The following is a 26,610-nucleotide window of genomic DNA, read 5'->3' as shown; positions in this document are numbered from 1 at the left end:
GTAACCGATGCTCGTTAAGTCCGTACGCAAAGTGGTGCGATTATTGCTACCGCGATAACGCCTTCCGTCGAACTTCATAAAGAAGAGATTACCTAACGGCTTAGCATATTTTATTAACTCTCGATATACCTTCCGTCGCTCGTTCTGCTTATCTTCTATGTTAATATCGAACCACTTACATCAGATGCAAATCTCTCGTCGCTCTCACGTGTATAGGTGATTATGCGTTTCTCGCTGTATCTCTGCGCGTAAGAGGGTGTAATAACGTAGTTACAGTAGCGTAAAAATGGATTTTAATAGTCAAACATTGAATTCTTTTTGTTGGATATAATCGATGATTTTCAAAATTCAGTTTCAAAGATTAGTATTTTGCGTTTTCAATTTTTTTTTCACGAACAGATCTATCATTACATTAAGAATCATACAAAACGCAGGATTTTTAATAACGAGATCTGCTTGTGAAAAAAATCACTTTGTGTTTCCTTAATCATTCGTAAAGTCCTTCCTGCGATTAGAGAGACTTGTTCGGATTAGACACATGTAGACTTACGTAAGGAGCGCGTCGGATTCGTACCATGATTCCTCGTTGCACGAAACGCTACCCTTCGCGGTGATCTCGCGTGCCGACGACGTTGCGACGCACATTCGGGGTGTGCGATGGTTCCCTCGCAGTCCTCATCAATGTTGCAGATCAGCACGCAATGGCCCTAGCCAACACGGTCGCGATACACTAAGTGGTTTTGCTCATAAAGCTGTAACGGTTCCATAAGATAATGCCGTTAGTAAGTGCTCCTAAGTACGGGAGTTAGTACCACGGGTACAAGAGCGCACATGCGACCCGGGAAGAAGAATGTTTCAATCGAGATTACTTTCATCGCAAACAAGTCAGGCTGCTATGAATCTTTACGGTTTAATCATTTTACAAAATAAATCGATCGATATAAAAATTTTCGGAAATTAAAAAGAAATATATATTGGAGAAGAAAGTATTTATATGATATTTTCCTTTATTTTTAAACGCGATATTTAAATTATTACATGGTTTATTTTTTATTATTTATTATGCTTCATTTTTAGCATCTTTTTTTTATTAAACCTGCACGTGCAGCTAATTTTAATCTCGTTACTTCACGTACAAGATTTATCGTACTGTGTTAATAGATTCTTTGGTCTACGTCGTCGCTGAATTTCAAAATTTATAAATAATTTCTATAAATGTGCGTTCAACGTAAATACATTAGAGAGTAACAGCTATTCGTACACATTACTAAAAAATATCTCAGGGGCGATAACAATCTATAAATTCGAACGATTTATGCAAAATCGTTTTGATTCGTCGTCTCTTCCGATGTAAATTACGCGATCTTCTACAATTTATTAAATGCAGAAGAATACTTCACAATTCCCCAAACGATAAATACATTTTTCTTCTGACGCGATTTGCGAGCGCAGCTTAGATGGGGTCAACTAACGCTCTCGCGTTATTTTTACAATCTCGTTTCGGCGCCTACATCGCGACAGTTCTCGTGGTGTCTTACAAACTCACGCATGCATAAAGAGGAGAAAAAGTTCGACGGGTGGTATCGCGTTACCGGTAGGTAAGACGCTTTTCTCTACCTTTTTTTTCATTTTGAAAGGAACGCTCGATCGAGGGTCTAATAAAATTGAGACATACCAAGAGTATGATAAATAATGGCTAAAAAGATTCGAGCTAATATATAAGATCTCATGCTTTGAAAACTGAAGTATAAAATATAAATGATTATATGTACCTTTCGTGAATTAAGAATTCCAACTTCGTTAAAAAAAATGAAAAAGAAATGATGTACAGAATAGTTGAATCAGACCAAATTTGCACAGGCATTTCTAGTAGTTTCAATTTCTTTCGCGACAAAAATTTGATCGCTTGGGTATTATTTTAAAAATATCATAGAATATAAAGGAAAGGCAGAGAATCGAGTATCATTTGTTCGCCTTCACATCCGTTCACCTCTTGAAAAGAATCTGAAAAATTTTGCATTGTGTACAATCACGAAGAACAAAAGGTACTTCGCGATCTCCAGGGAATTCCGCTTGTTTCTTCCCCATAGAAATCGTCGAGAGACAAACGACGATCGTATGGCGCGTGTACGCATCTCAATGTTGCGATAAATGTAAATTACGGATACATAACGCACAGTAATCTCGCGCGCAACGTCCTTATGGTACGATCGAGTCTATGCAGAAAGGAGATTCTAATGAGAACTCGCTCATTCTCTCGCAAGATAAGCGTCGCGGTTGGGTAGCCCGTAACACGACGCATTCGTCCGTGCATTCCTGTCCGGTTTCCTCCTTTTCTGACCGTCTCCCTGTACCCTTCGTTCCCTTTCGTTCGTTTCGTGCGCCGCAGCATCCACTGCAATACGGCTCTTCCTCATCCTGCCCGATCGCACGGGCCTATCTCTCCAACCTTCGTTTCCTCTCCTCGCTCTCTCTTTCTTCTTTCGTTCTTACCTGAGAGATCCCGCTCCTCTTTCTCCTCGATCCTTCCTTCGCTTCGTCGTCGTCCACCCCCGGCATCTTTTGTCTTATTATTTTGTCGGCGCGCGCGGCCGGCAGGTATATCTCTCCTTCTACACGGCACTTCTCTTTCTCTCTCTCTCTTTCTCTTTCTTTTCTCCGCTCTCCCCGCATATAAACATCGCGGTTTTATCTGAACGTTTTATAGCGTCCCTGCCGACCGAGGGGGCCGGGATCACCCCGAAGAAGTAGGAGGAGGAGAGCCAGATCGGTGCCGACTTTCTCGTAGCAAGCGCGCGCGGAGCGGAGAACACGGATCCGCAGCCTACGCTCTTCTTCAACTTCTTCTTCGCGATCTTCTCTCTGTCCCTGTCTGTCACCGTCTTTCTCTTGTCCCTTGCCAATTACAATGTACGCTTTCGCGAATTCTCTGCCTTTGTCTCGCGCTGCCTGACGCGATCTCCGTTGAATCCGATAAACAAGCACCGTTCGTAAAGGACCCGATGCAATGATAAAGCGTCCTTGCGGCCCCTTGCAGGACATCGCCATAAGAAAAACGAAAGAAACGACCAAAGTCATTTGCATATTGCGGCCGAGTCTCTTTCTCTTCGGTCTGTCCGTTCTTCCTCTATTCTTCTTATTGATTTTTTTCTACATGCAATACTTGAAACGATCATACTTGTCGTTAAAATGATGAGGAAATAATGTAGTGCTATTTTTTGAATATGATAATATTGGTTCAGCGATACAATTGTTTATTTCAAATTGAATTTTATCAATGAAATGCGTAGATTTTTTCGCTGATCATGAATCTCGAATGCCAATTGTATCATTGAGCGACATACTATTTATAAACAGCCATTGAATTGGGAAACTCGAAATCGATCGTGGTTGCAATATATTAATAAGTTCACGTATACCGAATCATTTAATTAATGACGATCGCATTTTATCATGTTGCTAAGAATCCAAAATTAAATTTATCATTCAAGGAAATAATTTATTATAATTATTCTGTTTCTCTAATCAGTGTCATGGTGTTTTTTATTGTTTTTGCGGTTTACGAAGCGGTTGCTTATCAGCTGCCTTGAAAGTTGCAATGATAAGCATGTAAATTCGTACAACTCGTCGTGACGGTCAAGCTACGTGATATGCAATCAGCGCATGATGTCCGAAATTTAAAAACCCTACGTTTGCGCGAGGTGTATTTTTGCAAGATATTTTATTATCTCTCGTTGTGTCGAGAAGCGTAAAATAAATAAATGTAATATATAATAATGCCGTATCTTAAAATATTTATTTTTGTTCCGCATCGATGTATTTAAAGAAATGATACGAAGAGACTTTAATAGAACTGGTAAATTAGTTAAATTCTCGTAAAAATATATTATGCATAAAATTAAATAATTTTTTTTTCTTTTGAACAACATATTTTACATATATTTAACGCATGCGAAATTGTTATCAATGTAAATTTCCTTCCCTTGTATATTATCGGATAAGTCAACATATCTTTTTAATTTGTTTTCGTGTTTTTGAAAGATTCTAGTATAATTTGCGCGAGTGACTCGTTTTACTGGTTTAATTAATGCTTTCTAATTAATTATTCTCGCATTCATTAAAAAATAAAGGAAAATAACTGCATTTTAAAGAACAAGGCCTCATGCTTTCATTCGTACAACTTACATGATTTATGTTTCTCTCTTCCTCTTCTGTCACTCTTTTTATGTAAATAATGTTTTAAACATTACTTAATTTTTCATTCTTATGTATTCGTTTTAATATTTTGTTGTTTATAACTGATATTTGGTTTTTGGTCGCATTGTGCATATGATCTATGCATCTGTTATGCTTTATAGCACAGAGATTAATTCAGGCATCACTATCTCTTAGATCCAGAAATCAGCGCTAACACTAGAAAATTTATGTCAAATAAACGAGAAACTTCGTCCATTACTTAGAGATACTGTCCTCAAAGATCGCGTTCAAAGATGAAGGTATTTGAAGTTTCTTTGATGCCTACAGTAAACACGTTATTAGTAATTGTTGTTGAATGAATGCCAGTTGTATGCTCGTTTATGCCAGTTGAAATGAGTCTTTTACAACTGACGCGTAGTTTCAAATCTATTATGCGTACAAAACCATTTGTTAGTTCCGTTTAGTCTTTGAATAAAGTGTCTGTGAAACATGGTTGTTCACGTTACGCCGTAATGTTCGTTAATTGAAAATGATCCAGGACGAGTCTTACGTTTCATAAACTCGCTACGTTACATGTTAATTATCATTGTGTATTTAATTAGTCGTCTGACAAACTCAATTCTGCTCAAGAGATTGTAATTATTATATTAAAAGAAACGCAATTTGCTTAATAGAAAAATGATTAAATATTCTCGATTATCACTATTTTCGAGAAAAAAACTACATATATATTGCATTTTTATACAGACACACATACATATATTTACATATATATTTGTCATTATCAATTTGAAATCGTTAATTGCAGTGAAATTTAATATAATATCCAAAAAATGTGAAATTGATACCTCAGTATATTTAGATATAATTCTTTTTCGATTCCTTTTATGAAATATCTTTTATTATTTGTATAACAGGGTTTTAGATACTTGCGTTTATAACATTTAAATGTCACATAAAACATTTAAAATAATAATAATAATAATTTTTAGAGGCCCCGTTTAATTATCACTATATTGCATTTTTGTTTGCACAAAATATTTTTGTACAACGACAGTATTCTTCTACATATTAGCAGCAGCTGTTTAAAATCCGTCTGACTCGCCGCAAATTATTACATAGGCCGTCGCGCGTATAAGTAACGTCCGCGGTAAAACATTGAGATAAAATCCAATTAGCTTATCAATAAGAAAGGTAGGTCAAAAACAACGGACAACAGTAATTGCATTTCTGTGTCAGAAGACTATAACAAAACCGACAAAAAGATCGTAAAGAACTTTACGAGTGTATCATCCTTTTGTCACGGACTCATAAATAATTATTTATTAATAATAGCCGGGCTCGGAACAATTTGCATTTGACGCATATCTTGGTGCATTACTTAAACGTGCAAAATTGTTTTCTAAATGCCGTGAAACGACGATAGTGAATCGTCTCGAACAACAGTAAAGTGCGTGAGAACTAAATATAAAAATACTCTGTTCTTCCAGTCCTCGAATGTTAGATCTGCTTGTAATATCCTTACCGTCGCTAGGTTTCGTGACACAAAGAGAAAAATGTGCGTGCATGATGTCGCTTCGCGATTCTCTCTGTCTTGATCTCCAATGGCGATGCGAAGTATAAAAAAGTGCGAGAGCGACTGTAAAATTTATGAGGCCTAACTCGCGTCACGTTCATCGGAAACGTTTAACGATCGTCGCATGGCGACTATCAACGAGATTCGGCAATATTTACGACGACCGATTTTTCGGACAGCACATTGTGTCGGGATAAGGAGTGGGTGTGCATGATGTGTCATCATCCGAACACGCGTATGTATAAGCTTCCATATAAATAGTATTGTATTTCACATTTCGTTACAGTTCAATAAATATCTTTCCAATTTTATTTACATAGGCGGCGGGGTTTGCGCGAGGGAGTTAATAAGAGAGAAACGTCAAACCTTTAACTGTGGTCGCGATCAAACTTTATCAAAATTGTAGGGTAAAATTTTCAATCGATACGTAGAAAGTCTTACGTGAAAAGTGTCATTAATGACACACGAATTTATCTCATGTTGTAACCCTTTAAGTGCTGAATTGACAATGTTTGAAATCACAGATTTGAAAATTCGGGAAATTGTTGAAATATAAAACATTATGCTTAAAAATAACTAAAACAGATCATACAAGGAAAAATTTCTATTATTTGAAATGTGTATTTTTTTCAAATAATCGCTCGATGTAAATTTGAAGCTCTTAAAGAGTTAAACGCAAAAATAATTCTTTTCTTTCACTTAAAATTTGACAAGACTTTTATTATATTAGACCACAGGTTAAAGATTATTTCACACGCATCAGTACAGTATTGTAATCCGACGTTACAACGAACTGGCCATGAGCGATGATTCTCTGTGTGCTATCTATATAATTAACAAATATTTCGCGCCAACAGTAGAAATGAAATTTGTCTCTAACGTCAAAGTATTTATGGCACTAATTCGATCGTCTGCGAGCAATCACGTGTTCACCAAAAACATCACATACACGCGTAAATATTCGCGTGAAAATTGCTGCTGACACACACTAAACATTCTTGGGATACCGAAACGGGATATATGAAATCTCCAAAATTCGGAATTACGCGAAATTCGTAAAAATGCAGATCGAACTTATCGTTGACTTGGCAGTGTGTTATGTATGATGACAACAACAGAAATCCTTTCATATTACTAATCTTGAGTCAACGATGATATTTTCGCGCAGTTTTTACATAATCGTGTTATATGATTAAACATATTTTATTCGCGCGTTGAAATCACGATACTGCAACCGCGAGGAACGTGCGATGAAATTGCAGAGATCAGTTCACGAATCATATGACGAGCACTCGTACCGTCGGTCATTATAGTTTCTCAAGCGCGCGGCTATTCGTCAGCAATTCTCTGGTGAGTCTCCACACTTGCTTCGCAGCGTTCTCCAGACCGCTTGGCGATTTTCCCTTGAAGAGATCGAGATTCGGTAGAAAATAGTGCGGGCACCTGCGGCACTGCAAGCAGGAAATCAACTGCAGAAAGATACCGTTTATCCTCTCGGCCAGGCAACCCTCGTCCCACTCTGCCTCGTGAGGATGTTTCTCGCATTCGTAGAGTAGAAGAGTTTTCATATGATAGCTAGTGACCGGATTTCCCGGCAGATCGAGATGCCGATCCCTCAAAGTCTTCAATATACTCAGACAACGCCTCCTGCTCGCGCCTTGCAACAGTCGATTCTCCGCGTCGATGAATGACAACGCCCAGGCGTCGCCCTCCATGGCGGATTGCTTGCCCTGTAGACCTATGCATTCTTTCGAGAGCATGTCGAAGCCCTCTGCTTTCACTTCGGCGACGATATTCGGATGCGGCCAAGGTATGTGCGCGATAGGCCAGTGAGAGGCCGACCTAGGCCAGAGCCCGGCGCATTTAAAAGCCGGCGTGATCTGTACCACGTAACGCTCTCGTATCCGTAGCTTCACTTCAGTAGTGTCGGCGATCATCTTTACCGAATCCCGATACGTGCACTTGTCGCAGGCCTGCGCCACTAGAGTCTGGAATCTCGAGCGTATCTTTCGGGCCGACAGATAGCCAGACGCGGTGATGAACTCAACCCAGAGGGACATGGACCGTTTGCGGCCGTCGCTGAGCTTCAATACGGCGCAGCCCGGCAGGGTGCCATCGTCCACGAAATTCAGCACGCCCATTTGATTTAAATAGATGACAATCTCGAACTCCGTCGGCGAGATGACATCGAGGCCGTCGAACCGGCCGTTGTAGTCCGTCAGGGACGAGATGAAGCGAGGCTCTTGCACTTCCACCTCCTTCAGAACGTCCTGCACTACTCGGCATACCTCTTGGATGGTCTTTGCCACCTGGCTTTTTCTATTCATCACCCGTTCGCCGAAATACTTGTTGAATTGATAGACCATCCTGGAGTGGGACGAAATCATATCAGGCGGTACCAGCATCGTGGACCGCCTGTAAGTCCACGGATGGTTATTATGCGGCTTTTCAGCTTCTTCGAATCATTGCGTCCTTACATACGAGTCTTCCGTTGCTTCTTGACCCGGATATCATGGAGTAACCCCGTACGATCTATCGTATTACGAGAAATGCGCGAGGTCTGTAGACTAATGTTAGATTTGACCTTGAATGTCGTCTCGTGAGTCACTAGAGGTACAGCAGACACACCGGGATGTCGGAAACACCGACGAGGCGAGAGAAAGAGTTATCACGAGCGTCTCCGTGCAGGAGCGGATTGCCGACTGCGCTGATGTCTACCTTCTCCGCATCATTCACCCTCCGTGGCAAGCACAGGCGTACAACGTTGTTGGCACGCCTTCTCCAACGGATTACGCCTCTCGGCAAGATTTTTAGACCAATCGGAGGCTCGCCATGCTGTTGAAGCGGGGGTTAGCTGTGCCAGACCGACAGAATCGATCCGTCGTGGGCACACAAGGCGCGCTCCGCCAACGTTTATGTATAGTGTGCACGATACAGGAACCAAGGTAACGCGAGGCAACCCTTCGTGGTAGCCCTTCTTCCTCCCCATGAATTATGCAGGAACTGCTTATAGTTTATTTCTCATCCGTAAGGGCTCCATCCCTCCTCCCGGAGCTCCTTTAGTTACTCCGAAATTTTCGACATGGTGGACCGCGATCGTGCCGCCGGATAGAGTTACCTTAAACTTTATCCCGTCAAGATTTTGTCGTATTATTTTGTTTCCATTAGAAATCGATAGCAATAATTATTCTTCGTTATTGTAACTGATTGATTAATATTAGAATTATCATCAAGAGAAATGTTGTCCTGGGGGAGCACATGTATAAATTATCTTAAATATTCCTAGACGCAGAACAATTTCTAGGTGGAAAAACAGTTGATGTAATAAATATATCAATATTAAAAAATTACACATCATTTTCATAGCAACAATAGTTACAACAAATAATATAACATTATTATTGATAATGTCTGTAGAAGAATACTCCATAAAAGATAGAAACGTTAATATCTTAATATACATAATGATAAAAATATTACAGTTTTTCTTACAGTGAAGAATATCCATTAATTTGAAATTCCATAGTCAATAGAGATCTTTACTGTTCGTGTTAGAGTGCAATAACAATTATCGTACGCATTTGGAAGTGGTCGAATGTGTAGTAAAGCAAGGAAAGTGAATGGCACCGGTTAACGAATGTCATCGTCAGGAAAGGAAGACGCGGAACGTTAAGGATAAAATTAAGATAAGGATGTGATATTTTATGTAGGCGTATAATGATTGTCCGCCTCGCTGCCAGCGAGTTATTTCAGGCTCTTATACACAAGCTAAATACAAGTTGGCATAATAATTGTACATTTATTATTATCTGATATATAAACACTATTACGAGAAATATATCTCTGTATTAGAAGAGCGACTCTATAGAAAAATAATTAGAGAAGGGATATGCACATATTTCATCATATATTACAAAATATGGTTTACAAATCATACAACTAATAATTTTAACGTCTTCTCATAAAGAGTTTGTCAGACTAAGTAATATTTGATAAAAAAGAAGTAAAGTGTTTCTTTTTATGATACTACATTAAATAATTTTGATATACCGTAAAAGTATACCGTAAACTAATTATTTATGCCGGATGTAATTAATTAACATATTTTTAAAAAATCATATAAATTCTATTATATCTGGCACATTTTATTAATATTAATGCGATAAATATATATTAAATCTTTTAATTGCAATTATATCAATTCAGAATAGGATAATATGTTTTAAGGATATATAGTTATTTAATTGATAGTGATAAATGCATTTATTAATTATTTACATTTCACATGTTTTAAATAATTGATCCAAAATTATAAAAAAATAAATATTATTTAAAAAATATAAAAGTATCTATACTACATATGTATATGTATATATAATAATGATATACAAATTCCCGTCGGAAGCTTTTTGTTAACCGATTATAAATATTAAATCACGCGCGAATAACAAATTATATAATATATTACATATAGATAAACATAATAATTACAATAGTTAATTAAAATAAATTACTTATTTTATATAATTTTACAAGAAAGTTAAAATACTAAAATGTTACTTAAAATGTGTACATTAAAATATATTCAATGTGTAGAAATTTGTCTTTATAAAGAGTTTTTTATTGTATAGAACATTAAAGAATATCAAAAAATATTGTAAAACATTAAAGAATATTAAAAATTGAAGACATCGTGTGTCTTAAGAAGTTATCTTTTCGTTTTATTGCGATTATAATTTTGATATTGATTTGATTGATTTGTTTGATAATCAAGAAGAAATAATTATTATCACATTAAATGTTTATACGAGATATTCTATTCGACAAAATTAATTGCACAAATCGCATGTATTGCAACGTGACGTATTATAATAACTATCTAGATATGCTACATACTTAACATTTAACTAGTCGCACGAGATAACTATCATGATGCTTATCTTACAGCAATATGAATTGTTTGGAGTAAAGCATTCATATATATTATTTTTGAGAAAAATCTCGCAACTTGCCGAAATCTAAGACGGAATCGTGCTGTACGTATATTTCACGGTATATTCAAATTATTAAATTAATCATAACTTTCTTTTTTTGGATATTTACAATTCGCACAAATCTATTTATCTATGTATATGAATATATACTTAATCCTATACATAATCCTTCTCGTCAATCAATTAAACTATTAAATAATAAATAAATTAATTTTGTTTTATTCCTATAGTTTGGTAAAGTTAAACTTATTGTTAGTTTTATTTCTACATTTAATCGGCAAAATTTTTGAACATAGATAATATAAGCAATTTTAAGAAAACGAAACATAATAGTTTAACATGAAAAAATAGGAAATATTTAATCAATAATAATAAAGTTACATTAGATTATCTGAATATAAAAAAAATTAAATATGTGATTATTTACCTAAGAATTATTATTAATTTGAATCATGATTGTTACTAAAAAAAATGCAAACTAAAATATTAATATATTAAGCTGACAAATTAAGAATTATTTGTAACAATGCACCATTTCTAAGCCCTCGACACAAGCGTGTATTAAGTAATAACTAATTGTTCATGATAGTATCGAATAAACACGTAATATACGGTTGCAACAACGTTCTGTTACACGTGTCATCGAGTGATTTCTTGTTCTTCATTATCGCGCGTTTTCGGATGTTCTCGAGATGGAAAACGCTAAAGTTTCTCTAGCGCGCGGCTGTTTGTGAGCAACTCTCTCGTAAGTCTCCAAACTTGCTTCGCAGCATTCTCTAGACCGCTAGGCGATTTTCCCTTGAAAAGATCGAGATTCGGCAGGAAGTAATGCGGACATCGTCGACATTGCAGGCAGGAAATCAACTGCAAGAAAATGCCGTTGATGCGATCGGCCAGGCATCCCTCGTCCCATTCGGTCTCGAGGGGATGCTTCTCGCATTCGTGCAGCAGCAGTGTCTTCATGTGATAGCTAGTGACCGGATTTCCGGGCAGATCGAGGTGTCGGTCTCTCAGAGTTTTTAGTATACTGAGACATTTTCGGCGACAGCCGCCCTGTAATAGTCTGGTTTCCGCTTCTGTGAAGGATAATACCCAGGCGTCGCCCTCCATCGCCGATTGCTTGCCTTGGAGCGCGACGCTCTCCTTCGATAACAAGTCGAAGCCTTCCGTTTTGACCTCTGCCACTAGGTTCGGATGCGGCCAAGGGATGTGCGGTATCGGCCAGTGAGCGGCAGATCGCGGCCACACGTTGGAACATTTAAATGCCGGTGTAATTTGCACGACATACCGCTCGCGTATACGCAGCTTCACCTCGGTAGTGTCGGCAATCATCTTTACCGAATCTCTGTAGTTGCACTTGTCGCAGGCCTGGGCTACCAGAGTTTGAAATCGCGAGCGTATCTTTCTAGCCGACAGGTAACCGGATGCGGTGATGAACTCTACCCAGAGGGACATTGACCTTTTGCGTCCGTCGCTGAGTTTCAACACAGCGCAGCCCGGCAGGGTACCATCGTCGACGAAGTTGAAGACACCCATCTGATTCAAATAGAGGACCACCTCGAATTCGCCTGGCGAGATCACCTCGAGGCCCTCGTAGCGGCCGTTGCACTCGGTCAGAGAAGAGATGAAGCGCGGTTCTTGCACTTCGACTTCCTTCAGCACATCCTGCACGACCTTACACACCTCTCGTATAGTCTTCTGTATCTGGCCCATGCGAGCCTGCACCCGCTCGACGTAATACTTGTTCATCTGATACAGCATCTTCGATGGGCCACCCATGATATCTTGTGGAACCAGCATCATGACGAAATTGTCTGCTTCCAACGATCCTGAGGATGTTCTTCCGCCTCGGACGAATGAGCCTCATTCTCTCATATGCATATTCACTCACCGATCAATGTACTATCAGGGTGATTGTTATTATTGTCAATCGTTTTTCCGTGCATGATTTTGACAGCTACCGCTTTGATGATCTCGCCTCAATTTTCGAGTCAGGGGTAGTTCGGGGGAGCGTACGAAACTCGCAGTCTTAAAAAAGGTCGCCAAAACGGGTTACGGATAAACGAATCGTGCGTGCCTAATCGTGCGGCAGGTGTTGTACGTGCAACGAGGTATCGGCTCGAGGTATCCGGCGCGCGCGACGACAGAGAGAACGCCGCTGACCACCGGCTGGTTCCACTTCTGTTGTAGTTGTGTTCCTAAAGTCCCGCCTCCAGAAAGACAGAGTCACATGGAGCGTGCGCGTTGGTACCACGCCTCCCTGTACCTTTCCTCCTCCACTGTTCCTTCTTCTGGTCGCTATCGATAGACAGTGATAAACTAAGCTATGCGAGTTGCGGAACCGTCTGATATTCCATCACTAGTAAGTCGATTTGTAGTATATCGATTTTGAGGATATTTCGATCAAATTGTCCTAATTTCCATACAAAATTGCAAATTTAAAAAAAAATAAAATGTAAAAATTATGTATCACGTTACACCCCTAACATCATGTGTAAAGCTTGATGATGATGACGATGATGATGATGCTGATGACGTGTGAAAGTAGCAAAAATATTATAAACTAAACTAGACAATGTAAAATTTTATTTAGATTTAAATTTTTTTATTAGTCAAGATATAAGACAGCAACATAAATTAATATTTTGCAAAATGTTTGCGGTTATTCATTGTATTTAAATCAGTAGTTGGTGTTACTTTCACATGCCATGTATATTGGTAGTTGAGACATTCTCCGCAAATGGGTGAGCCCGATTTCATGGTACGATAATTCCAGATACGATCAAGTGAATAGATACGATAATGCTCTGTTGAAAGGATCATTTGAATATTGAACATTGGCATATGCATACTAATATATATATATGTGTTTGTATATGTATGTATATATGTATGTATGTATGTGTATATATGTGTGTATTTATGAGAAATATGTGTATGTGTGGAAAGTGTCGACGAATGTTTCCTGCTCTCATTCGCGCACGCGAACATAAACGTGCAGCTTCAATTTTGATGAGATGCACACGCATGCATATACACACATATATACATGCACATATATATACATACACATATCCGCAAAGGCAGGTGTGCACGACGAAAAACAGCTTACAAACACGAGATACTAAAGAACCTCCCTTTTATATTACGATCATAAAAACTCATGCCATACAATTATTCACCGAAGAATACCGATCGACCAGTCGGATACGTCAGATATTCAACGCGCAAGATTTCGCCGATTAGAACCTCCATATCTTCGGCAAATATCGTTTCCCGACCGCTCTCGCTCTTTTCAATCCTTTAGGACAGAAAGCAATCGTTGTTGTCAATGTCATGTGTACACAGAGATATTTTTCTATTCGTTAACGTGAAAAATAAGTTATTTAACATTCTTTATCATTTGTTAACTCCTTTTTTCATTTTGTGCTTAGTTATCAAAAGTACAATCTCAAATTTTAACACTAGGAAAATAGCGATATTTTTATTGCATTTGATTTACCCTATTACGTCATTCATCATTGTCCGTTGTTTATGCTCCGATTGCTAAAGCTGCGAAGCGAAACGGCGAGTTATGCCAGAGAGTCGCGCCACGTTCAATTCGTGCTCCTCGTTCGTGGATAATCGAATAAAGCTCGGGAATCCAATCTACTCCAAGTTGAAGTGGTAGATTGGTACCCGGTGGTCCCTACTTCGCTTTCGCTAATACGACTTGATTCATGAGCCGAGCACGTGTGTCGTACTCGCGCTCTCTGTCTCGCTCTCCGTGTTTCGCTCTCCCATCTTGTGTCGGTGAGTCGAGGGGTCAAACGTTCTGCTACATCAGCCCTCGCATTAAGGCAGAACCCGGGCTCCTTCCGCCCTAAATGTGCCTTTCATCATCCCATTTCGACTTAATTCGTTTATCATCTGAATTATTTGTATACCGATGTTCTCGCGGCCTTGCTGAGAGATGACGCTCTGCGAAATTAATTTCGATCGGAATCCATTGGATATCTTGGAAAGATGCAAAATTTACATAACTCGAATATAAATTTGCTAATATAAAAATAATGTTAATTTTTTTCCTTATAAAAAAAGATCGGACTTTATGAGTTTGCATTCGGCGATGACTCGGAATCACCCGAATGTGCATAAAAGAGCAAGTTCGGGCAATCGATGCACGCCAAAATATTTCGCTTGGTATTGTGTACGTACAACAGGCGTAAGAGCACTTTTGGTTTCCATTGCGTAGACTCTCGTGTTTCCATTGTATAATATTTCTATCGGGGATCGTGACGTATCTGACGGTCGCTTTGGTCTATGCAGACGGCACGCCGAGTCGACCTTGTAAATCAGCTCGAATGAACATCCCCGCGTAATCCCGAGTAATCCGGGACTCGCTCGTTGAGCTTCGGCAGCCGGTAGAAAAACGATGGATACCTTGGAGTACGTATTTCACGGTTTCTTTGTCAAATGGCACGGAAAAAAGATCGTTCCAAATGTCGAGATTTCATCTCGAAAAACTCACCCCAATCATTGCGTAAATCCATCACTGAGAGAACTACCCGCAAATCATATGATCGAATAACATAGAATTCGTTTAGAGAATACAACACATATTTTTTATCAAACGTCATGAAAAACGATTACATCCGGTCACATGAGTTGCGATAGAGTTATCATGAATGTTTCAAGTAGTTGAAAACTGCGTAACATTTAAATACCGATCGTTTACCATGCAATTATCAATAGCAGCGATAGCGACGCCGGCTGTAATCTCTTTAGCATACACGGACTAGTAGTTTAGGCGAGCCGTTTGACGCGACAGCCGGCTTGCTCGTTCGCATCTGTTTTACCGGAAATAAGTCGTATTATCTACTGTTTTATGATACCTGGGAAAACCTCGCGGGTACGGGTTAATTAAATGGGAAAAACACATCGTTTCTCCGCTGTATATCGGGCGTCATTAGGCTTTATCGGCTCATTGCCACCGCGTTCCGTTCGTGTTCATTGGCGATTTCCTCGTTACACACGTGAAATATATATGCGTGCGTTGTACTTTTTTATTTATTTTTTTGTTCTCGCTGCGGCAAATTTAATGGAACGCGGGACGAGTCACGCCGCACGATCGTTCTTTGTACATTACATGCCGCGGTGCATTATCTCCCAGCGATGCTGCGGTAATAAAGGTATGAGAACGCGCACGTGTCACGCATAACTCATCGTCGCTTGGGATCGCCGAATGTCTCGAGCATTAGTCGCCACATCCACGGAAACAGATGCCGTCTATTTCCGTCAATACGATCTCGATGAGTATGATTTTGTGAAATTCGATGTTCATTTCCACTGCGGTTTACTTACAACATTGAATTTGCATACACAAACAAATTCATATCTCGCATCTTTAAAACATTGCGAAAAATCTGGATAAAAATGAGGAAAAATTAATTCAATACTCACTATTAATGTGTTTGTATTACAAAGCAAAGATACGATTTACAGATTATTTCATACTTTATTCAAAATATTTTTTAAGCTATTAATAATTATTATACTCTCTTTTATACAAATTATCAATCTAATTTATTAAAAAGACGGATACAAGACAAAAGCTTTATGAAAAATTAGTAAACAACTGAGAAGTATACAAACGTAACATTCTCCTTCATCAATCATTCATGCGTTGCACTTTTGCCGTTTGCATCGTGATTTTAAGAGAAGCGGCACTCGAAGCGGGGAGGGTTCTCGTAGGCGTCCAAGTGAGCCCGACGAGTGGAGCGCGGCGGGTCCATTATTGTCCGGCGCTTAATCTGTTTGTTGTATACCGCCGGCGGGCTGCTAAGTGGTATCCCATTCTATGGTGCACCCCTACGGTGTACGTAGGAGCGGCGAGAGGCCCCCTTGCGAACGCGACACATGTTGTTACATCACGTCGCCCATTGTCGTCGCGATGCAACCCCGGCGCTCCGCTGCGTCCGGGACGGTTTCGGTTGGTGAGAGATGAGCACGGAGACATGGGGAGCTCTAATCGCGTATCACTTGACACTCCACGGCCAGGACCTCTCTTTAACCGCGTGTGGTCTTTGCCACCCGGTCGCTGGTTCCACGTTTTGCGACGTGGAAACGTATTATTTTACGTTCCATCGCATAAGATGCTCTTTTTGAAGTGCGATCACAAGTATGTAGAATGCTGGGAAATGAATATGCTACATATATATGTATGCACATATATATGCGGATGTGCGCGGAATATCTCTCATTTTTTCCGTAAAATCGCAAATACATAATATTTTATAAATGTTTTTATTTTACGTATAAAGAGACAAATAATGTTTATATTTCTACATGTGTGCGCATAATTATCATTTATTCGTTTTTTTTCATATTTTTATATTTCATGTTATATTAAAAATAATTCACAGTTATATATTTCATAAAATATCATAAAATATATGTTTTGTCAAAAGCTATTTAGTAATTCTACTGATTAAACACACATGAATGTCATAAGAAAAGTTTCGTTAAAGAATTATTAGATGTTTCGTTGATTAATGCGATCGCAAGAAGGCGGAACAATACGTTGTATCTTGCGTGCACGGGGGTTAAACGACGAATGAGCCTATCTAATCCGTGACAAGATTTAATGCAGAGTACGTGATATATCTATAACTGCGGCAGCAGGTATCCAAATAATGGATTCTGAGCCGCGACACGGCCGTTATCAATCTTGAACAGTGTTTGCGGAGAGCTTGCGCAGATCGCCCTAGGGGTTGGCTTTGTGCGTTCGCTCCCCCGACTGGTCTCCGACCTTGCGCGTTGTGTTCATCGCGCACGATGCTTTGAGTAAGATCGCATGACTCTAAAAATCGCGAAAAACAAGAATAAAAATGTTCTTTACCTTTAGATAAATATGTTCCATACCTTTTACAATAATTACATTCTCCTTACCTTTAATAATAATTGCAGGAAGCGTTATATCCGTGTTGCACCCCCAATTCTCGCCGACACTCGATACTTTATTACAAATCAATCATGACACTTGTAATCCCGAGAGAGATGAGAGTCCACACATAAGCTGCTTACAAAGCCTACAGATTATAATTTTGACGTGCGTGTGGCAAACCATCGTTAGCGTTTAATATGCAGCTGCTGATTTAGAATATTTTGATATATTTCTCTTTTTCTTTGTTAACGATGTCAAGTTACTTTTCAAATTCATTCAATATCATCATGCAGTTTACTTTGATGACTTAGCGACGATATTTTTGCGTGAAAATATTATAAAATAATGATAACTCGTTATTATTAAAAAGTTCAGAGCAATAAAAATAGATGCTATATAAGCAGGAAAGATAGTTGATAAATAAACATATTGTTATATAACAATGTATTTATTTGTCAACCACTTTTTCTGCTCGTATTGATCTATTTTTATTATTCTGAATTTGTTAAAAAATAAATTAATATAAAGCATGAGAATGTATATATTAAATTCGAGAGTCTTTCAGAGTTGTATGAAATATTGCATTTTATTAATAATATCGTTCTTTATTGATGATGGTTTATCTATTCACTGAAGTTATATTTATTAGAACTATAAAACTGCTTATCAAAATTGAATACTATGTATCTATACACTTATCGCTTTATTAAGCTCATGACTATATCATTTAAAAATTTTAACATTTACTTTATAATATTCTTCTCTTTATAATTTTTATATATACAAATTTTATATATATAATTTTTATATATACAATATTATATATGTGATGCATGCGTCTTTGATTGAAATCTCTGTTCCATCGCTATAAAATTAATCAAGATATTCGTAAAACATATATTTAATTAAGGGTAACTATAAGGGTGACTATCAAATTAAAGAATAATAAAATAATCATATATAAATATTATTATTTAATAACTTTTCAATATCAAAGAGTTTTAATACATAAAGGTATATTTTTAAGATTATTACGATATTAAAATTAATTCCGTAATTGTCATTTCCGTAAACGGATCAACTTGAACAGCAAAAGTATAATTATCTAGTGATTTTATATCTATTAAAAAATATAGACAAGAATAATTCCCCTCAAACTCGGCATTCTAGGTTTAATTGTATTTCGACAATATTTATGATTATTTCATTATTTATTACGATTATTTATCATTTATTTAATCGATATTGAGATATATTCGGCTTAGTACGCTATTACTATTTTTCTTCTTTTTTTATCAAAGCGTAGTTGACAAAAATAAATATTAAGATGTTTTCGAGTATCGATGCCGACATTGATAAATCCAACAACAACATTTCTGTGATTACGTTTATATTTATAATAGTCATGTTTTTATCGCAAAGGACGGCTTTTACAAGATTGTAGATAAGATCTTATTGACATTTTTTGATCACAGACTTTTCATAATCAACTGAATGGTTCATTTCGGCGGATTATTTCGAGGATAATTTCATTCGCCGCGCGTAAGGACATCGCGGCGGCATGGTACGTCCTCATTAAGAGGCAAAAATTGAAGGCCTTGTTAGGGGTAGTAAATCGGGATCCTTTATTCTGTCCCTCTTCTTCCCCCTTTCTCTCTTTTACCGTGTTCGCCGATCTTTTTCCTTCCATCCTGTTCGTTCTCTCGCCGAATCTTGTTCTTTTTGTTCTCCACCTCTCCCTCTTTTGCCAACGAGATGTTCACGACTCGTTCGAGAGCGCAAGTCCATGAGGTCCTGGGATCGATTCTCGGCTCAGCAGGGGAGGCTCCTCCTACCATGACGGCCATCTTGCAACCAGCAAGTCTCACTATATCACATCACACTTCACTGCATCGAAGTTGCATACTTATATCCAGCCATGCGCTCGTATCCTCGGACCATCCTGTTTTGGTCCTCAATCGGCATTTCTGTAGTAATGTCCATGCACACTATCATATCTTTGTCGGAAAATGATCGTTTAATTAAAAAAGGTATTATTGCAAAAAATAATTAATTTCTAAGTCATATAAATATTTTTTAATTTAGCATCTTATAGAAATAATAATAAATAATTCGACAGGATCTCCACAAAGATCGTCTTCGTGAAATATGCAAGTTATAACTGCTACATCTGCAAGATGAATTTAATATTATAAATGAAATTTTGCGTAACACAGTCGTAATACTAGATAGATAAATAGAAAGAGACATAATTATTTGTCTTTTCGAAGTTTGATTTGAAAGAATTGATAAAGAAAGCGCGTTTTTATTTTTGTTGCAGGTGCTGAAGTATTGCGACCATTTGCACGGAAAATGGTACTTTTCCGAAGTACGTGCAATCTTCTCGCGACGTTACCTGCTGCAAAATGTGGCCATCGAAATCTTTCTCGCCAGCAGAAGTAAGTAATTCCTCTCGTTTCGCTCGTCCTCAATCAGCGCGTCGCTTTCGAGAGCGCATTCCATTTCTTGTTCGAACTCCGAGCCCTTCTGCGTTATTTCGCGCGACAACGACACGGTTTAATCTGGCGAATGGCAATGGAATCCCGAGCTCGTCGCAAGGTGTGCGCGCGCGCATTACTTTTTACATAATAAATATCTCGCCCGCATTACGGTATGCTTTTTTTTCTAAGATCGGTTCATTATTCGCTCCCATAAGCGCATCTGCTATCATTGCTATACTTTGCGCAGCGTTACATCGTAAGTGCAGTTTAATATATAAACAAATTTAGGATGGCTCTAAATTTCAGCAAATACCATCTTTAATTAATATAATATGCCGCGCTAAATTTATACATATATAATATTAATTTAATGATAAATATTAAGATGATAAAATTTCGCGTGCTAACAAAGTCATTGAATTCGTATTCACGTATTAATTATCGACAATGACATTTTCGTTAACATCGTCTTTGTTCCCGAGGTAGATCGCCGTATCCTATAACACACCAACTATACACGAGAGAATTATTTATACCTGCCTTTCGAGGACTCCACTATCCCGCTGATTATTTCTCCGGGGCGCAGATAAATTCCCAGGCGTTCCCCGATTCTAATCTGATCTCGACTTTCGATGCGTCGCGCGGAAACGTTAGCGGTGGAATGTCATCCCTGCGAGGAGCCTTCGTCGTTCATTAAAAAATCAGTTGAAATGCGCGTTCATTAGCCCGATGTTGGATCGCGTTTCTTCTCGATAAATCGTCAAATAATAAAATAGAGAAGGGATTACTTTACAACGCGGTCGTGATGTAACTTTTGATTGCTGGATATTTGTACACCATCATCGCCCAAAATTATCAATTATGTATGAAAAAATTTTCTTGTTAACATAGTAAAATTTGTTGATCCAGTAAAACATTTCTTACGATTCTTGCTTTTTGATATACTATACTATCCACTCATATATCTTACGTTATCGAACGTTCGGGATGTCATAAATAAGGAGTTTCTAAGATAAAATGTATGATTGCATTCAATGCTGGAGCATCTGCGCATATTGGCAATACCAGTATGAATTTAAAGAAGAACAGCTGAAGAAGCGCAATATACATGGAATACTTTATAAATAAGCGCGGCCCGCGTGCATAAGAAATATTATAAAAACTTAATATCTACGGAAATATTGGAAAAATCGATTAAATTAATCGATTTAGATTATTCGAAAATGTTTATGCGATATTTATTAAAATTAAGTATAGACTAACATTTTCTACTTGTTAAAAGGAAGAAGAATATTAACTTTATGTAAAATAAGAACATTTGATTTGATTGTTTAATTTACGGTATACATATACTGCATACATATAAGAGTTGAACGATTAAATTTCCTTCATTCTTCATTAAAATTAAATCATATATATTACTTTTATTCAAATAATTCGATAAATTACAAGAAAGTAGTTTATAGTCTTTTTTCTCGGACATTACTCTTCGAACTCTCGTGGAAATATCGCAAAACGCATTCTAAAAAGAATCGAATCCTTTTCTCGTTTTCTAATATTATTATTTGGAAGATACAAATTAATTTATTGCAAGCGTAGTTATTATACAATAAATTACACAATGTTATACTTATTAATTTATTAATTTATTATTGCAGCATGATATTTTAATATTATTATCATAATTATATATATGATTAAATAATGATAATCTGGCAGCATTTAAAAGACTAATATTCGTCAAAGACTAATAATCACTTTATATTTTTGTCATCTTTATTAAAGTATAATTTATACTACATTTTATCATATATTCTCTTTCTCATAAATATATGTCACACTAAGAAATTGAAAAAATAGATTATAATAACAAGAACTCTCTCATTCATTCTTTAAATGATTGACATAGCTAGAAGTCAGACTCCCTTATAATTCGCCGTTTAACGCCTTTTTGTCCACAGCCTCGATCCTGTTTGCGTTCTCGGATCAGGCGACGGTGAAAAAGATGATCAAGGCGCTACCGCGAGTCGGCGTTGGCATCAAATACGGGATACCCCAGACTAGGTAAGCGATAACTGCCTAGAAACGAGAGGAAGGAAGCGTTTCTGTCATTCCATGGTGATCTCGGAGTCTGCTCCCAAATATGTTCGTCACATCCCTCGTTTCTTTGTCCTTTTCGTAAAGCGACTCTGCTCAGGGACGGATTCTCTTGAGAAATGCTTCTTTCTACAAATATTTATCATTTCCGAAATCTACAGTAGCATATAAACGTAAATACGAATGTGAGGATAAATTAGTCACAATCAATAAATCGAGTGAAAAAAAGTTTGAATGTAGAATATTACCTAGTGCTTCTCTCTTTCTTTCTCGGCTACTTTAAAAAATGGCAATAAACATCGGTTATATGTCACTAAAATAAACGATAACTACATTTTATGCATAAAAATATTTTTTACGATATTTTTTTACGATATTTTAATTACAGATGCTGCATATAGATTTATATATTTATATATCTCTACTATATTCTTGTAGAGATATTTTTTGTTTAGCAAGTATTTTTCTACACGCTAAATAATGTATTATTTATTAGCACATATATTATCTCTACTTTGCTAGGCGTTGTTAAATATAGAGATGTATCGCTTTATAAATTAAATATATATTAAGAAATCAAGCTATTTATATGCAGCAACAGCGAAATTTATATCTGTGTCGCAAATTTATATATTATATATTTTCATATTTATTTTATATCTTATTTTTATACTTATCTTATACTTATCTTATACTTATTTGTATTTTCTCATAATACTTACTATACATTTAGAAAAATGCAATTGCAACTATAACAACAATTTTGTAGGTGCGAAAAATTAACTGAGGTAGATAACTGATTAGCAAATATCGCATATGCTTTGCACTTAATCATTCTAAATGACAGAGATAGAATTTACATCTGAACTGTTCATAAAATTTAGAAAGAAAGTCTTTCTGTGATGTCTATCCATGTTAAAGCTAATCATTTATTCTGAAGTTTAACCGTGGTACATAGAAAAATCGTTTCTCATAAAGGTCGCTCGAAGTGTAGTATGGAAATTCATATTTAATTAATACAATGATATTTGGCAATGGGACTTAAATTTGCTAGAAGATATTATTAGAATTTGTGGCTATAAATTCTACATGTTACACACAATATTTTAACGAATATAAAAAATAGTCATAAATTTTTGTTGTGACATCTAGAATTCTACTTACATCAACAAAATAATTTTTTGAGTTTGAAAGAAAGAAAGTATGATAACATATAAGCGAATATAATGAATAATAGCAAAAGTGCGAAATTCGTCCCTGCAAAACGTTCTTATATTGCGAAAGATCCTCGCAGGATCTAACCAAGCCTCCAAAGTCGGCAAAAGTTGGCGGCGACAACAGAGGTTCGCGTATCCTTGTTTCGACTCATCCATTAGAGCTCTCCTATATACGAGATAGTCGGCGAGAAGAATACATCGGCCATAAATATACGACGGCGAACTCCGACGTTTCTGATCTTGAGAAAAGGATTCCTGGTTAAGAAAAAAATAATCTCTCTTTCCGTCGATATATAAAATCCGCGCGTTATAATGCAGCAAAAATTGCGTTGTAAAATAAATTCATAGATAAGAAAAACTTTTTAATTAATATTCAATTAACGTATCGCATTATTTGACATTATTTTGAAAAAATATACTTTTATCGTTCAATTAATTTAAAAATTGCAATCTAATAGAAGGTTCAAGTACGCATAAAATTTTATCATAATCTTAATTATTAATGTATGTTTTTAATATTAAAAATTGAAATCTCATGCAAATGTTGCAAATTAAATCATCAAGTCATAAAAAAAAAGATTTTTATTAAAATTTAATGAGACGAGCATATAAAATGCTCGGCATAAGAATAACAGCTTTCCAATTTTATATATCAGAGCATGTCGATAAGAATTATTCATTACTATATATAATGATAAATACGATATAAATTAATTCATGTAATGACTTCGGGAGAATTATGGAACGTCATGTCGAAAAGTGTAGTTGCTGACATGCAACTGTAAAGAGTTATATTTAATTAAGCTACTGTGCCTTGAAGTCATGAATTAATATACAGTCTTAATTGGTAAAAGATTCTACTACGATTATTATTTATAAAGGGATCGAAATTTTTACGCAACGGAAAAAATATCAAGGATATAATTTCGGTATAAAGCATTGGCGTTTATATCTTTATTTATTAACATCGTAATAAATCGATAGTAATTAGGCATTTCCTTTAGCATATCAGTTACATGTTAATTTACATTTACTGGCCTTGCTGTGAACATTAATCTACTCCACAGGTAGTGCGAAGGATGTAGAATCTTATAATCGAGCCTCATCCAGGCGCGACAACTCGTTGTAGATTTATATACATACTTCATATACATTTATTCCAATTACGTTCGTTTATTTTATGGAAAAATCTAACAAAAAATATACTTGATATCTTTTCACAAGAGAGAGAAAGAGAGATTACATCTCGACAATTATGCTTCGAGAATTGCAATCGGTGTTTCACCGATCGCAATGGAAGTTTTCACGCTTGCATGAAATTTACGCGAGATGCGTCTCAGGAATTGAATTTATGCGTCCGGTCGTCATCATACGTGCTCTTTTAACGCGTCCCAAGGATGGACGCCCGTTAAAGTCCCCGTATAAATCCTAAATCAACGATCTCCGCATTCATAAAGTCGCACGACGAGCTTTATGGCGCGAACGCAAAGTGCGGCGAGCGCGTTCTAACGTAATTGCTCTTACGAATTGAGACCGACTGGTCTTAATTGCGTATCAAAGACGATGCACTGCTCGTTTGATTCGGCAATTAAAACGGCGAGATGCCGAGCAGCGACACTGTGGTCTCGCACTGTGGCCTGCAATTTAGCATAATTATGCCAGTTTCGCGCTAAATTATAAGTCGTTTCGATTATGAACATATACTTCATTGTTAGTGTAGCATCGATGCATTTAATTACATGCGTATGGATGCTCTTATTTTCATGCGCCTACGTAATCTTTTATGCTTTAATGAGCGGACATTTCAGATACAATGATAAAAGTAGGTTGAGATAAAGAGATAAATTTTATATTATTAATAAAAATATTAATTATCAAATTTAAATTTTAAACGACATTAACGATGAAAGACATTGTTATCATTATTATGATAACAAATGATGGAGCAAATGTGTCTACTTGCTTATTACTTCTATTGGAATTGAATATTAACTAGCAATTGAAAAATTATTATGCTTAAATTATTACTTATTTACACTTGCTTTATACATCAATTATATATTAATATTTTAGACATATCAATTATACATTAATATTTTAGATTTGAATATATTATATGGATATTTATAATTTGTAAAATTTAATTTATTTTACAGACGAGCATCGTTGATGTCACCGCGACAATTGATGAGAAGCTCTAATATGACTCAAAAGTGGCAGCGTCGAGAAATATCGAACTTTGAATATCTAATGTTCCTGAATACAATTGCCGGTAAGTATCTTTACATAAATATAAATCTCGATTGAGTGAAATAGTCGACTGATTTCTGTTCGATAGAGAAATTTCGAGCGAGAGTAGCGAAGATGTCGGATTTTTTATGGTTGCACACGGACGGATGGAGACTGTCGCGCCGCATTAGGGATGTTCTCAATCAGCCCTGTGTTCCGTTAGCTACCCCATGCGAGTAATCCCAACCTCGTGGGCCTCGGTAATCCTCTCCCAAGGGACCCACCACCGCCCCTCCTGCCCTGCTTTGCTGAGGGCGCGTCTTTGTTTCTCTTCGGTTTAATATCCGCTCCCTCGCGCGCTCATCGAACCAAATCACGAAATTCAAGATGCCGCCGTCGTTTCGTGCACTTTTTAATGGGACAACTTGGACGCCCCTTCACAGATCACGACGGGACTCAGCCAAGCGCGTCGCCATTCCAATCACCTTGTTGGCATTTCTTTTTTCCATCGAAGCGTGCTCTTTTTCTCGAACGCAACACTTATCGAATATTTAATGATATTTACGTGCAATATAAATTTACTCACGTGGTGCTTTTATCATCTCGTATTTGTGCATGATGGGATAATTTATCTTTACTTTCACGGAAGAGAAGATTCAACGCGCGCATCATTTGTCTTTTATATTACACGCGGCAAACTTGGGAGAAACAAACGTATCATCAAACGATTCTCTTCACGTGCCGCAAGGTTCATCGACTCCCGGGAGTGATCGATCTCTCACTGCCCTTCTCTCCCCGGGCAAAGTTTCTTCGATAATAATCGTCGGCGCGATAGTGCGATCCGGGCGGCACGTCGATCGTCGCTGATCGCAGGGATATTAACCGGCCGCAATTT

At 37.1% G+C, this 26,610-nt stretch overlaps 3 protein-coding genes across 18 annotated transcripts in view; 1 reads left to right on the top strand and 2 right to left on the bottom strand.

The window, feature by feature from the left end:
* The window catches only part of Rg (A kinase anchor protein rugose), a 333,149-nt gene that overhangs the window by 293,694 nt on the left and 12,845 nt on the right, over positions 1-26,610 (top strand). For all 16 annotated transcript variants that reach the window (XM_083096508.1, XM_083096514.1, XM_083096515.1 and 13 more), the window contains 3 exons: positions 20,013-20,130; positions 22,134-22,236; positions 25,643-25,758. In XM_083096508.1, coding sequence (XP_082952634.1) covers positions 20,013-20,130; positions 22,134-22,236; positions 25,643-25,758 — 337 coding nt within the window. The remainder of the gene's footprint in view (positions 1-20,012; positions 20,131-22,133; positions 22,237-25,642; positions 25,759-26,610) is intronic.
* On the bottom strand, positions 6,016-8,485 carry LOC145970512 (protein mab-21). Its single transcript, XM_083097352.1, has one exon. It carries the CDS (start codon positions 8,176-8,178, stop codon positions 7,081-7,083), a length of 1,098 nt encoding a protein of 365 aa, XP_082953478.1. The 5' UTR covers positions 8,179-8,485; the 3' UTR covers positions 6,016-7,080.
* LOC145970724 (protein mab-21) lies at positions 10,241-12,945 on the bottom strand. Its single transcript, XM_083097625.1, has one exon. It carries the CDS (start codon positions 12,568-12,570, stop codon positions 11,470-11,472), a length of 1,101 nt encoding a protein of 366 aa, XP_082953751.1. The 5' UTR covers positions 12,571-12,945; the 3' UTR covers positions 10,241-11,469.

Source organism: Camponotus vicinus, unplaced genomic scaffold (genome assembly GCF_025532165.1).
Source record: "Camponotus vicinus isolate PSW18456_S1 unplaced genomic scaffold, iyCamVici1.0 SCAF_4, whole genome shotgun sequence".
Taxonomy (NCBI): domain Eukaryota; kingdom Metazoa; phylum Arthropoda; class Insecta; order Hymenoptera; family Formicidae; genus Camponotus; species Camponotus vicinus.
The sequence above is the reverse complement of the archived record's forward strand: the minus strand, read 5'-3'. Positions and strand labels throughout refer to the sequence as shown.

Bases quoted from the DNA above. Each gene is read 5' to 3' on its own strand.
- LOC145970512 (XM_083097352.1), bottom strand. From the start codon at position 8,178: ATGCTGGTACCGCCTGATATGATTTCGTCCCACTCCAGGATGGTCTAT.
- LOC145970724 (XM_083097625.1), bottom strand. From the start codon at position 12,570: ATGATGCTGGTTCCACAAGATATCATGGGTGGCCCATCGAAGATGCTG.